Source organism: Stigmatopora nigra, chromosome 2 (genome assembly GCF_051989575.1).
Source record: "Stigmatopora nigra isolate UIUO_SnigA chromosome 2, RoL_Snig_1.1, whole genome shotgun sequence".
NCBI classification, from domain to species: Eukaryota; Metazoa; Chordata; class Actinopteri; order Syngnathiformes; family Syngnathidae; genus Stigmatopora; species Stigmatopora nigra.
In genome coordinates, this window is record NC_135509.1 from 7,232,999 (window position 1) to 7,245,724 (window position 12,726).

At 37.8% G+C, this 12,726-nt stretch overlaps 1 protein-coding gene across 1 annotated transcript in view; it reads left to right on the forward strand.

The window, feature by feature from the left end:
- Nucleotides 1-10,078, forward strand: part of slco3a1a (solute carrier organic anion transporter family member 3A1a) — a 28,312-nt gene extending 18,234 nt beyond the window's left edge. Inside the window, exons 3-9 of the mRNA XM_077710813.1 lie at nucleotides 6,649-6,747; nucleotides 6,817-7,104; nucleotides 7,766-7,930; nucleotides 7,999-8,200; nucleotides 8,307-8,451; nucleotides 8,839-9,076; nucleotides 9,714-10,078. Of these exons, the coding sequence (XP_077566939.1) occupies nucleotides 6,649-6,747; nucleotides 6,817-7,104; nucleotides 7,766-7,930; nucleotides 7,999-8,200; nucleotides 8,307-8,451; nucleotides 8,839-9,076; nucleotides 9,714-10,063 (1,487 nt within the window). The 3' untranslated portion in view covers nucleotides 10,064-10,078. The remainder of the gene's footprint in view (nucleotides 1-6,648; nucleotides 6,748-6,816; nucleotides 7,105-7,765; nucleotides 7,931-7,998; nucleotides 8,201-8,306; nucleotides 8,452-8,838; nucleotides 9,077-9,713) is intronic.
- Nucleotides 10,079-12,726: the final 2,648 nt, after the last annotated feature.

The following is a 12,726-nucleotide window of genomic DNA, read 5'->3' on the forward strand; positions in this document are numbered from 1 at the left end:
TGAGCAAAAACCCAAGAAAAAACATCCTTTAAAAATAATTCAAAGTAGAACAACAGGCTAATAAGGCACCTGTTAATGTAATATTTGACTTTTAATCCCAAACTACTACACAATAGTGCCATTGTTCTATTGTCGTAGTACAATGAATGACTGGTAATATTGTTATTTTAATCTCCATGTTTTTAATAATTGTTAGCGCAATTCTTTGAGAATGGCTTTGAAGGCGGCACATTATTTTTGGTCCTCAAAAGTGGCCAATAGGTCTTGAATTGAGGTCAATTAGTGGTTTTAGGTCTTCCTGACACCGGGTTAATTGGACTCAAAAGATTAACTTAAAGTAGCCTAACTGTATTGACCTAAATGGTGGAAGAGATCACAGGGAAGTTAATCCTTTTATATTGCCATTGGATCATATGTCACCATGCATTTTTAGGTCTTACAATTCATTAGGCTGATAAAAGTAATTGATTCATGAATTGATAGCTTTTTGGAGCGTGGAAAAATCATTTTTTGGACATTAAAATTAGCACAAATCTTCAATTTGAGCCTCTTAAAAGCACATTTTCTCTAGTTGTGGATTTAAAAAAAATAATTTAATCAGAAAAAGGGCAAATATATTATGTTTTAACCTTTTGTTGTTTTATTTAAATGTGAAAGAGTGAATATAGTGTTTTTAAAAATATGTTTATTTACTGTGAAAAATAATAGGGGACTCATGATTTAATTTAGTTTAGGAATTTTACACTCGTCAAACTTTTTATTAGAAATTCTATGCCTATTCTATTTTTAGAATAACAAATTCCTTCCTAAGCTGAGTGTAATACAGTAATTCAATTTCACTTAATTCTTTGTTTGTTTTAACCTTATGGCTGGACAAAGCTTCACAACCCAAACATTACATCATTAAATCCCTCAAATTATGTTATATTTACCACATTTTTCTTCTCAGACGCTGTCACTCACCCAAATTTCATTTTATTTACCACACGTTAAGATTAAGTACTTTTTCCAGTAAGTAGAGCTTGGATACATATTTTTATGGCCAAGATAACCTAAAAACGAATAAAGGGATTAATTAGAGTAATTCCTTTTCACTTGGTGGATATATGAAAGTTTTTAGTAGAGGAACAATAATATAAAAACATAAAATGGGGGTTTTGAGTCACAATGGGGATTATTTTGCTAGCCAGTTGGGGGCAGTGTATATTTTTAGAGCTAAATAATAGTGGCGGGTTTTGAAATTCGAAATAAAATTAAATAAATGCCATAAGAAAATAATTTTGCATTATATTTATGGATCATTTTAACTTTACCATTTTTCATAACCATTGAGAAAGCCGTCCAATGTAATTTGATGGGTTGGACGCCAATGGCAGCTAATGACAAAAAAATTCATATTTTTTTTATTTTTTTAACTCGATTCCGATCCTCTGAAACTGGGCTCAATTCCCCACATTCCCATCCGATTTCCGTTTAGGTTCACATCCTTAATCCTAAAAGTGTTGGTTGTTCCTTTTTCCTTTTTCAATGACAGATATTTTTAGATGAATTTGTCCATTTAACTTAAGTGAATTTTCTTTTCACCGTCATGCAAAAAGAGCCACGGGCCGTGGCAGCCTTTAAATTATACATCAGGACTCCGATCTGTCTGGCACGCCGCCTTTTTCAGGCGACATCCATGTTTTTAAAAAAAAAAAAACTATATATCCAATATAATATAACAACAGCCAATGGCCGACCTGTGTTTAATGGCGGACAGCCCCCAAACTGGACTTATCCCATCGGGTCAAATCCCAAACAGTTTTAAACATCCCCATAAGCCGTACTTTTTATTTAGCGACCATATGGCACGAGAGTCTCGAAGGGATTCGAACGCGAAGCCATCCCCAAGTTCCAATTTGTCTAATTTTGCTGGATGTGGGGTTGCCAGGTTTAAGTGTGTTGGCGAAATGGCCTTTGAAATGGAGTTGAGCCTACTTTTTAAGCTCGTTATTTGGGTCACGGATGCGTAAAATCAACGGCATCGCTATAGGAACGCAATGATTTATTTGAGAGGATTATGTTCCACGATAAGGAAGTTGAGTTGACCGCCTAATGGCACAATATTGTTGCAATTTTCATTTAAAAAATATAAACGATGGCTGTAATATAGAAATGTATTTTATCTATAGGGACAAAATTGTTGGTGAGATGTCCAATCAATCCATTTTGATTGGGAGTTTTTGGCAGAAATGTGTTGGACATTTAGCACAGTCAATGGGAATTTTATATTTAAAAAATGGTGTTTTAAATGTTTTAAATTAAAACAAAATCAGCAAAAGGGACAATGTTATTTTACATTTTGGTTCACAGAAGCCACATTAATTATGATGTATAATAAGTATGTGGATGCCAGTTCTTTATGGGGTTTAGTTCTGTTAAATGTTGTTTCCATTCTGATTTTGGGAATGTTTTTGCAACAAAATTGTCCAAAAAAATTTAATCACTTTGAATCAATACCTTTTTGGTAAAAATCATGAAAATGAGGATTTACAGTTGAAGATTATGCAGATAAATTATTAAAATAAAACATTAGCAATTACTTTTTTTTTAAATCTCCTAATTTTTCTATCAAAAACAACAGTTTTTATCCTTGAATTCAATTACATCCAGCATCCTCCCCATGACGCTTGTGAGGATAACCATTATGACAGACTAATGAATGTTATCCTCCCTTATTAATATCATTTTCCCTCTTTCTCATTTAACATGACGTAAACACGTGCTAGCGGGCGGGACAAGTGATACGTAGCCTAAAAGCCACTTGCGACAAATTGCCATCCCCAGTGAAAGCTACTGTCGTTGCTAATGCGGTTAGCGCCGTCTTGGCGGATCAGCCGTTAATCCCGCGTGCTTCGTCCAACCAAATAAGACGCTGTGACGTTAGCATGACTTTTACCTGTTAGCTCCCACCAGCATTACTATGACATTGCCAGTTCTCAAAAGTTTTTACACACTAAATCTCTGATAAAATCTACTCATAGTATTAAAAAAATCAATAATCAAGACTCCCACAACTGTTAAAATAGCAGAAACAAAATTATTTGTGTAACAGTTTCCCGCTGCATAGTTAAAAAGTTAATAGTAATGATTCATGGAAAACGGCAGTGTAGACTCGTTGTTTTTAAAGGGTGACGAGTTGGAAGACGAAATTAAAAATGGGTCAGAAGAGGATTTCATTTTCCCGGCTCAGTATAGACCAGGAGTGTCAAACTCCATTTGGTCTGCGGGCCGAATAGAGCTTAATTTGAGAGCAAGCGGGCCGGACCAGTAAACTCATTGCAAAATGACATAGAACTAACAATAAGCCCACTTTTTTTCCTTTGTATTAGTCATTAATACTAGTAATTAGTGCAAAGAATGAGTAATTATCAGAATGTTTATTAACAGAATTTTCCATTTACATTATGAACAATATATTATGAACAAGAGAATAACATAAGAACATAAAGAAATGTCAATTCATGTTGTCTGCACGTACTAAAACACTGCGCCCCTAGCGGATAATACAAGAACTACAAACTTTAAAGAAAAATCCTATTTTTTTTTTATACAATGCAGCTTTCTTCCCCGGGCCGTACCAAACCACCAGACGGGCCCTAATCCGACCCGCGGGCCGTATGTTTGACACCCCTGGTATAGACCAAAAAATTACGCTGATTTAAAAAAAAGCATGTTTTATTGTCTGAAAACTGAAAATAAAGAATTATGTCAAGTGAGCGTTTTCACCATCAAGGGAGTTCCCCCCAAAAAAACCACACGGGGCAATGGCGGAAGCATTTTTGTGGTTTTGGAACATTGTTGTGTTTAGAAAAAAGCCCCAAGTTTGGTTACTTTTATTGCAAAAGTCCCTTGGATGGAAATGTCTGCCGTGTTTAGCGTTTTTTACCCTACAAAGCCAATTCCTTCTCTTCCATAATCCTTGCTTAAATTGGCCGGGTTTAATCCCACCACCAGGCGAGATAAGACATGGACGGCGGGCGGGCGGGCGCCGCCAAACGGACGGCTCGACGTTATCCTTCTCAGAGATAAAGAGGAGTGGAGACAACAAATGTCAAAAAGACGGCTCGGTGCGACGACATGGGAGTTGTTGAGGTGACCAAAGATGGTCGTGTTGCGTCGGTTGGAGATGAATAGCGTTCATGTGAGGTCAGAAATTGAGAGGCTAAGAATGGAAGCTCACCAACTTCCCTCTTCAAGGCATAGATGAGGATAAGGGTGATGTAACCGCTACCTGCCGCCCGCTTTGTGAAGAAATAGGAAGGTTAAAAGATGTTGAAACATGCCAAATTTGTTGAATCGGTGAGCCAAAATTGAATGGAAAAATTGAGTGAAAAAATTGAAAAGTTAAAGAAAATGGTTTGCAAAAAAATTATCAATAAAATGTAATGGGAAACAAACAAAAAATGTAAAATAAATAAATATGAAATGAACTAAAAAAGACATAAATTGAAACAGAAAACCACAATATAGATTAAAATAATAAATTAATATAATAATATAATCATTAAAATAATACATTTTAAATAAATAAATATAAAACAAACTAAAAAAGACACAAAGTTTATTGGAAAACTAAAAAATATATGTTTTAAATGATAGAAAAATAATATAAAATGAACTAAAAAAGAAAAAATGTAATGGAAAAATCTCCACATTTTTTAAATAATCTAAAATGAATGAAAAAACAAAGTTTATTATTACTGTGATTGGCTGATATCCCATCCCTACTGCTTGTAGTTGGCTGGGATAGGCTCCAGCACCCCACGCGACCCTTGTCATTCACCCAAATGAAAGTTTATGATCATAATTTATTTAACTTTTTAAAAAAAATAATTGTCTATATGTATTTTCATTATCTTAGCAATAATTGTCTAGTATCTTAGTATTTTTTATCCTATTTTTATTGTTAAAAAGCAAAACAATGGATGCATGGATCCTATAATCCTTTCATATTTATTTTTTATATAGACAATAGCAATCTTTTTTTAAAAATATAACATACGAACATTTTCAGTTGTTATGATTGCTGCCAGTCGCCCAATCAAAAGCACCATCAATGGCAGCCAATAAGTGAAGTTTTTGGTCCAAAAATAAACTAGTCCGTCCCACATGAAATGTAGTTGGCATCAACGTGGCTCACTAGCCAAAATCCGAGTTTGATACCCATACTATTTTTTTATCTTTATTTATTTTTATACACTTTAGCCATGGTCATTGGTGTTGGTACGCTCTTTGAAAGAAATGCGGAAAGGAAAAGCCTCTCGGGGGCCACCCGCCATGGTCCCTTTCCCAGCCAGGTTGTGTTGCCCTCTAAACAAATTAGACGGAGGCAGAGCTCCCGTTATTGAATTACACGTGACGTCCTCCCCCAGGAGGATCATTGACCAATGCTAAAGGCTTTTGCTTCAACTGCAACGTGATGATCAAATTAGTTTCTTTTGCAGGACTGCCGCTAGGCTCGAAAAAACGAGCCTGGCTCCATTTTGCCTCGCTAACATTGCCATTGACATCCGGACGTCCAGTCTTTTTTGTTAGCGAATGATGATTGAACAGTTTCTAATCCTGTAGTTTTGTTTTCTTTCAAAAGAAAAGCTAATTATGACCAGGCAAAATTAGTGCTTTATTATATTATTTACTTGTATATAAGCCGCACCCTTAAAATTGCCTTAAAACCGTTGAATTTGAAAATTCCTCGCGTATAAGCCGTCCCACATATAAGCCGCACCCTTAAAATGGCCCTTAAAACCGTTGAATTTTACAATTTCTCGCGTATAAGCCGCCCCACGTATAAGCCTCACCCTTAAAATTGCCTTAAAATCATTGAATTTTACAATTTCTCGCGTATAAGCCGCTCCACGTATAAGTTGCCCCTTTAAAACTGCCTTAAAACCGTTGAATTTGACAATTTCTCGCGTATAAGCCGCACCCTTAAAATTGCCCTAAAATTGTTAAATTTTACAATTTCTCGCGTATAAGCCGCTCCACATATAAGTCACACCCTTAAAATTGCATTAAAATCGTTAAATTTTACAATTTCTCGCGTATAAGCCGCCCCACGTACAAGCCACATCCTTAAAATCGCCTTAAAATCATTGAATTTTACAATTTCTCGCGTATAAGCCGCCCCCCTATTCATGGTTTTAGGTGGGAGTGCAAATGTTTTACTTTGAAGGGAACATGTTAAGAAAAATCAATGCACGTGGTATTTCTAAGATACTGTATCAATCAAAAGTATGTTCTCATAAGGAATTCATTCTATCAGTAATGGTTGTTTTCTTAAGGCAAAACAGAAAATAACCATGTAGTAAATGTTACTTTGCCGACATCTGGTGAAAAAGAGTATTGCAAGTCTGGTTCGCATATAAGCCATACCTTTGAGTCATTTTTGTGAGTTCCAAATACGGCCTATAAGCAAAAAAATATGGTCATCATCAGTAATATCTCGATACAGCTCATTTTGAAGTACCGGATTTTGTCAGTGGATTTGAATCTCATTTTTTACTATGTCTATAGAAAATGTTAGACACACATGGGCGAAAAAAATGGCGTCCTCATCGCTAAAAACAACAAACACGTTGCTTAAAATGCATTTGATGTCTGTGGCAGGAATCCTCTTTTCCACGCTGGTGTTCGGCCCCGCCTGCGGCTTCATCCTGGGTTCCGTTTGCACCAAATTCTACGTGGACGCCATCTTCATCGACACGGGTAAGTATGCGGTGGAGACAAACATTTTTCCCGCTAACGTGGCTAACGGCGCCCGACTCCCCCCGGCAGATAAGCTGGGCATCACCCCCGACGACCCGCGTTGGATCGGGGCCTGGTGGGTGGGCTTCCTCCTGTGCGGTGCCTTACTCTTCTGCTCATCGCTGCTGATGTTTGGCTTCCCGCAGTCGTTGTCCCTCAAAGATGGAGAGGACGGGCCGGAGAGCCAGCAGGCAATGCTTCCCCCCGTTCCTCTCAGTCCCGACTCCGAGCCCGACTCCAATGCCGCCAAGCCCAGCAACGGGGCCGTGGCGGACCATCGGCCCGTCGAGACCCCCACCTGCTGCCAGCAACTCAGGGGTGAGAGACCACGATAGTTTTTTTCCGAGTCTCCGAGCAAGCTAAACGGGTGGTATGAGGGTTCCCTCTAGTGGTAACCAGTGGAATCGTGGAAACAGTGGAGGATTAGGACCATTGAATTGCATTGAATTGAATTCAATTCAATGCTTTTATTGTCGTTGTTCATGTATAATGAGATTTGAAGCATCACCACAACGCTAATCAATAAATAATAACAATATATGATCAATAATTAAGTCATAAATAAATGAATAGTCAACATAGTAAGTTGTCAACAACATACATAAGTAGGGAAGTGCACAAATAACAACAACAAATAATTAATAACAGAAATTAATAAATATTAATAGCAAATACTACATTTTAATTAACAAATAATAAATAATAATAGCAAATAATAAATAATACTAGCAAATAATAAATAATAACAGCAAATAATAATAGCAAATAATAAATAAGTAATAAATACATTTGTAGTCAAAATACTAACTAGGTAGCTGTCAAGAAGAATAGCGGGCCAGAATTGATAGAACAAAATCAGAATTTGGACTTTTAATGCCATCTAGCTCTTGCAGTCCATCAAAACAATGGACTTAGTCCCTGCTTGCTCTCAATACTAGCTCAAAGTAATCATAGCAAAACCGCTCTTTTTCCCCCGCAGTGATCCCCAAAGTGACCAAACACTTGCTCTCCAACCCGGTCTTCACTTGCATCATCCTGGCGGCCTGCATGGAAATTGCCGTGGTGGCCGGCTTTGCCGCTTTTTTGGCCAAATACCTGGAGCAGCAATTCAACCTGACCACCACCTCGGCCAACCAGCTACTAGGTGTGTACCCGTCGCCGCTCCCTGGCGCCGCCAAACTCCCTTCTGACTTTGTCCGTCGCCTTTTACAGGCATGACGGCCATCCCCTGCGCCTGCCTGGGGATCTTCATGGGCGGCCTTCTGGTGAAGAAGCTCAACCTATCGGCCTTGGGAGCCATCCGGATGGCCATGTTGGTCAACCTCATCTCCACCGCCTGCTACATCTCCTTCCTCTTTCTGGGCTGTGACACGGGCTCCGTCGCCGGCGTGACCGTCTCATACTTTGGCAACGAGTAAGAGCTTTTCCATCTTGAGCCACCTGGGGGCGGTAGAGGACAGATTGACTTATGTTTTTTTACGGAGGATGAAATATTCACAATGCTTTGTACGTCTTTTCAGCACGCTGCAAGCTGGCAAGAAGCCGGAAGCGGCGTGCGTCAACCAGTGCAACTGCTTGACATCGTCCATCAGCCCCGTGTGCGGCTCCAATGGCGTCACCTACCTGTCGGGCTGCTTCGCTGGATGCAAGCAAACCAGCTCTCAGGTCTTTGCACCCTCTTTTTTATATAAATGGATTAAAAGAACTGGATTAAAATCCCTGAATATTCAGTTTTTTATATATCTAAAACAATGTTTATTTTAGCTTTTTTTAAACATATTTTTAGATTTTACAAAATGATTTTTGAACTAAAAACAGAAAAAATATATAAAAAATGACAATTATTGATTTAAAAGGGGAAAAATCATGAAATTTAATATACATCTATACTCTTCATTTCAATTTGATCCTAAAACAGAAAGTCAGCACTCATCATTTACATTCTCGGACCGCACAAAATGATGCGGCGGGCCACATTTGGCCCCCGGGCCGCCACTTTGACACCAATAGTGTATGGGTTCTAATGCGTCTTTTTCCTTCTCTTTTAAACAGAACTTGAGCGGATGCTCTTGCGTATCGGCCGAGAGCGAACTGGCCACGGCGGTGCCGGGGAAATGCCCGACGGCCGGTTGCCAGGAGGCCTTCCTCACCTTCCTCTGCATCATCTGCGTGTGCAGCCTGGTGGGCGCCATGGCCCAGACCCCCTCTGTCATCGTCCTGATCAGGACCGTCACCCCCGAACTCAAATCATACGCCCTGGGGGTCTTCTTCCTTCTACTGCGACTTTTAGGTAAAACACATGTTGATTGGACCTATACAATGAGGTATTTAAATGATGCAGGATTATTATTTATGCTTCCAAAAAATTGCATTTTACTATTTTAACTATTTTCTGACGTTGTTGACTCCATTTCTAATCATTAGCTTTTTGAGATCATTCTTATATTTTTTTCTTTAACGTTTTGAAGTTTAAAAGTAAAAAAAAGTCCAATATTATGTTTGTCCACTTTCGTCCTTTGTTTACATTCAAACTGTTTTGCCGAGGAAGATTATTTATTCAAATTAACAAGAAATAACAACACCTAAATTACTGTAAACATAATTTTTGGTTCCCGAAAAGCCTCACACTAACTTTAAAACTTTTTTGGAGGCATACTGTGCATTTTTTTTTGCTATTTAAGCCATCATAAGACTGTTTTTAATTTTTCAAAACGTGCTTTAGGCTACCAAAGGGTCCAAAAGAAAGACCCAAACAATTTTCTTCTGTTTTGTCAACACTCATCATTGACTTTCTTGGGCCACACAAAATGATGTGATGGGCCAGATTTGGCCCCCGGCCCACCTTTTTGACACATGTGGTCTAATTATCCATCACCCCTGCCTTAGTCTGAAATAATTATATAGCTAACGGCACTTCTTTTCTCCAGGTTTCATCCCACCTCCGCTGATTTTCGGCGCCGGCATCGACTCGACGTGCCTGTTCTGGAGCTCGGAGTGCGGCGAAAAAGGCGCCTGCCTGCTCTACGACAACCTGTCCTACCGCCGCCTGTACGTGAGCTTAGCCATCTGCCTCAAGGTGGTGGCGTTTGTCCTCTACACCACCACGTGGTACTTCCTCCGCCGCAACCACGACGCTTACATCAAAAGCCAAGGGGCCAACATGTCGCCCAGCGACTATTACCCGTCACTCTCGGACGCTCCCAAAGTAGACAGGACACAGTTTATATACAACTTGGAGGACCACGAGTTATGTGAGAACATGGAGTCGGTTTTGTAGGCCGGGGATATGCTAGTAAAGCTAGCAAAGCTAACAAAGCTAGCCCACGTTGTCGTCGTTTGCTGAAAATCGAGGCTATTTTGCCGTCATGGATTTGGATCAACAGGTTTTTTCTTTTGGAAAAAAGGTGGTTTACTACCATCTTGTGGCCACTCAAGGCAATTACAATGTTTTTTTTCGGGGGGAGTTTAGTCGAAAGGTAAGTAGCTTGTTTGCAACACTAGTCGCTAGGCGGATAAATGGTGACATTGGTTACTTCGTGCTGCGTTTACTGACACTGCGTTAAGTGGGTGATGTCAGATTTGGGGTGTTTTTTTTAGGGGTCGGGGTCACTGAAGGAATGGCAACATTTTTTTCCACATTTCATGTGTTTTTCAATCAACGATTGCTCATTTTTCTAAATTATATTTGAAATACCGCAGGATATTTTATAAAGGATTACATTTAAAATAACTGCAATTGAATATGCCATTAAACATTGGAATTAGCAGGCGTGTGGATGTACAATTTGACTGGGGACATTTTGCAAAAATACTTAAAAACTATAGAAGTATATTGATTAGATTAATAAATTTAAAACTACCCTTCTAAAAAAATTTTTTTTTCTTGTCATCACGCTTTTTGTTGTATAACTATTTCACATTATCAATCCCTGTTTTCCCTCCAAACATCCCCATCCTGTCCTCATACTACCACATTTTATTCCTTTATAGTATTATAATATCATACTTTATGTTTAGCTTTCTCACAGTGGCCCTGCTCCTCTTTGTCCACCGTCACTTAACGTCTAAAATGACAAAAATTCCGTCAATTGTTAATTTACATCAAGGTTGCCAAGTGTTTACAAGGCTGTCATGACCTCTGACCTCTTGAGTTTGAATCACGGATCACTACGACAAAGTATTAGGGCCACACACAAAAAAAGTAATTCCTAATATTACAGAACTTTACGTAGCATTAAAACTTCTGTAAAATTGCTACTTTTTCCTCGTAGTTCCCCAAAAAGTTCAAATTCAAATTCTTTGGCCCTAACACTTCGTCGTACATGTTTGTATCAGATGTCACTAGCATGTCTTTTTTCTGTCACAGGAGTTTATTCTGCCTGATTTGTCTTAATAAGGGAGTGTATTGTACATGTTGCAATGTTGTTTGAATTCCTACATATAGCCCAGGAGTGCATTCAGATGAAAAGGTATATCTTTGTTTATTTTGAAATAAAAAGAGATGAGGAGTAATATATTTATCTTGATAAAAGCCCTATTGAGAGAGTGCTTCCACAGAAAATGGTTTTCAGAAGGAGGAGGAAATGTCGGAGATTCATTCTCTACAAGTGGAAATCTATGGGAGGATCAGTGTGTGTTTGTGTGTGTGTATGCGTGCACAAAAATAATAATAATAGTGCAGTTGTGTGAAGAAATTGGACTGTTCAAATGCTACTGAGAAATGATACTGCAGTTCTAGTTTGGACCTTTTCGTACTCTTTTTCTAAGCCATTTATTTTACTCTGGAAATAAAGTTTTCAATCAACCAAGTGCGGTTGTTGTTTTCCTGTTATGAAAAATTAAGTGGAAATAATGTAAAACATTTTTTTATATCAGTGAATGTATTTTTTATATATACTTTCAAGAATTTAAAATATAAAAGGGGACAGGATATATAATATATTGTCAAAATACATTAACCGTGTGAATATGCTTGTAAAAATGTAAATTGTTAATTAAATGTATTGATAGAACGTTTTGACCTATTTAAATAAAGTTAGTGTGCATATACTTAACATTTTATTTGAAAAAAATGATTTGAACTTTAGTTCAATTTTAATTGTATGGAAATATGTCATGTACATTTTGAATATGGGAAAAAAACATTAAAACTAAAACATTACATTTGGTAAATTGTTAATTACTATCAGGTGGGGGAACTCTACTGAATGAATTAGATAGATGGGACTTTCCTGAGCTACTATACGAAGTCATTTTCTCTCTTTAAAACACATTAAAAAGCGCTAAAAAGAAGCTTTAATCCTATTGTTGTGTAGGACATTAGAAGAACACAAACAAGACCGACCGACCAAAGGATGAATTTAATATCTGGACACAAACCGCCCCAAGTATGTATTCTTTTGTTTTAATCCGAGTAATTTGCTCAAGGCTGCTTTTACCAAATGACGAATGTTGTGTTGCCATTGAGTTAGGTGCTCTTTTTTAGCTAAACTGCAGTAATATATATTAGCGTTTTAGTTGGTTAGTATGCGAGCTAGCTGTACTAGTCTTTGGTATTGCAACTAAATTCTATTTTATTGGTTTTACCGGCATATTTTGCTGTTCAAGACTGCTTTGACAAAGTGACGAAAGATGTGTTGTCAATGAGTTGGGTTGTTTTCGAGCTAAAGTGCAGTAAAATATATCGGTGTTAAATGGTTAGCATGCGAGCTAGCTAGCTATGCAAGTTATTGGAACCCAACATTTCCTCAGCCGGTATTGCCCAAAGTATTCTAAATTGTTATATTCCGAATAGTTTTCTCAAAACTCGAAAATGTGCTGTGGAAAAAAATACTAAACGTTTTTTAATAAATGAATATTAATTATTATATTACAATTATTAAAAAAAATATGGACTGTTTTCAACAGTAAAAATGAAATTGCTAAACGTGAGTGAAAACT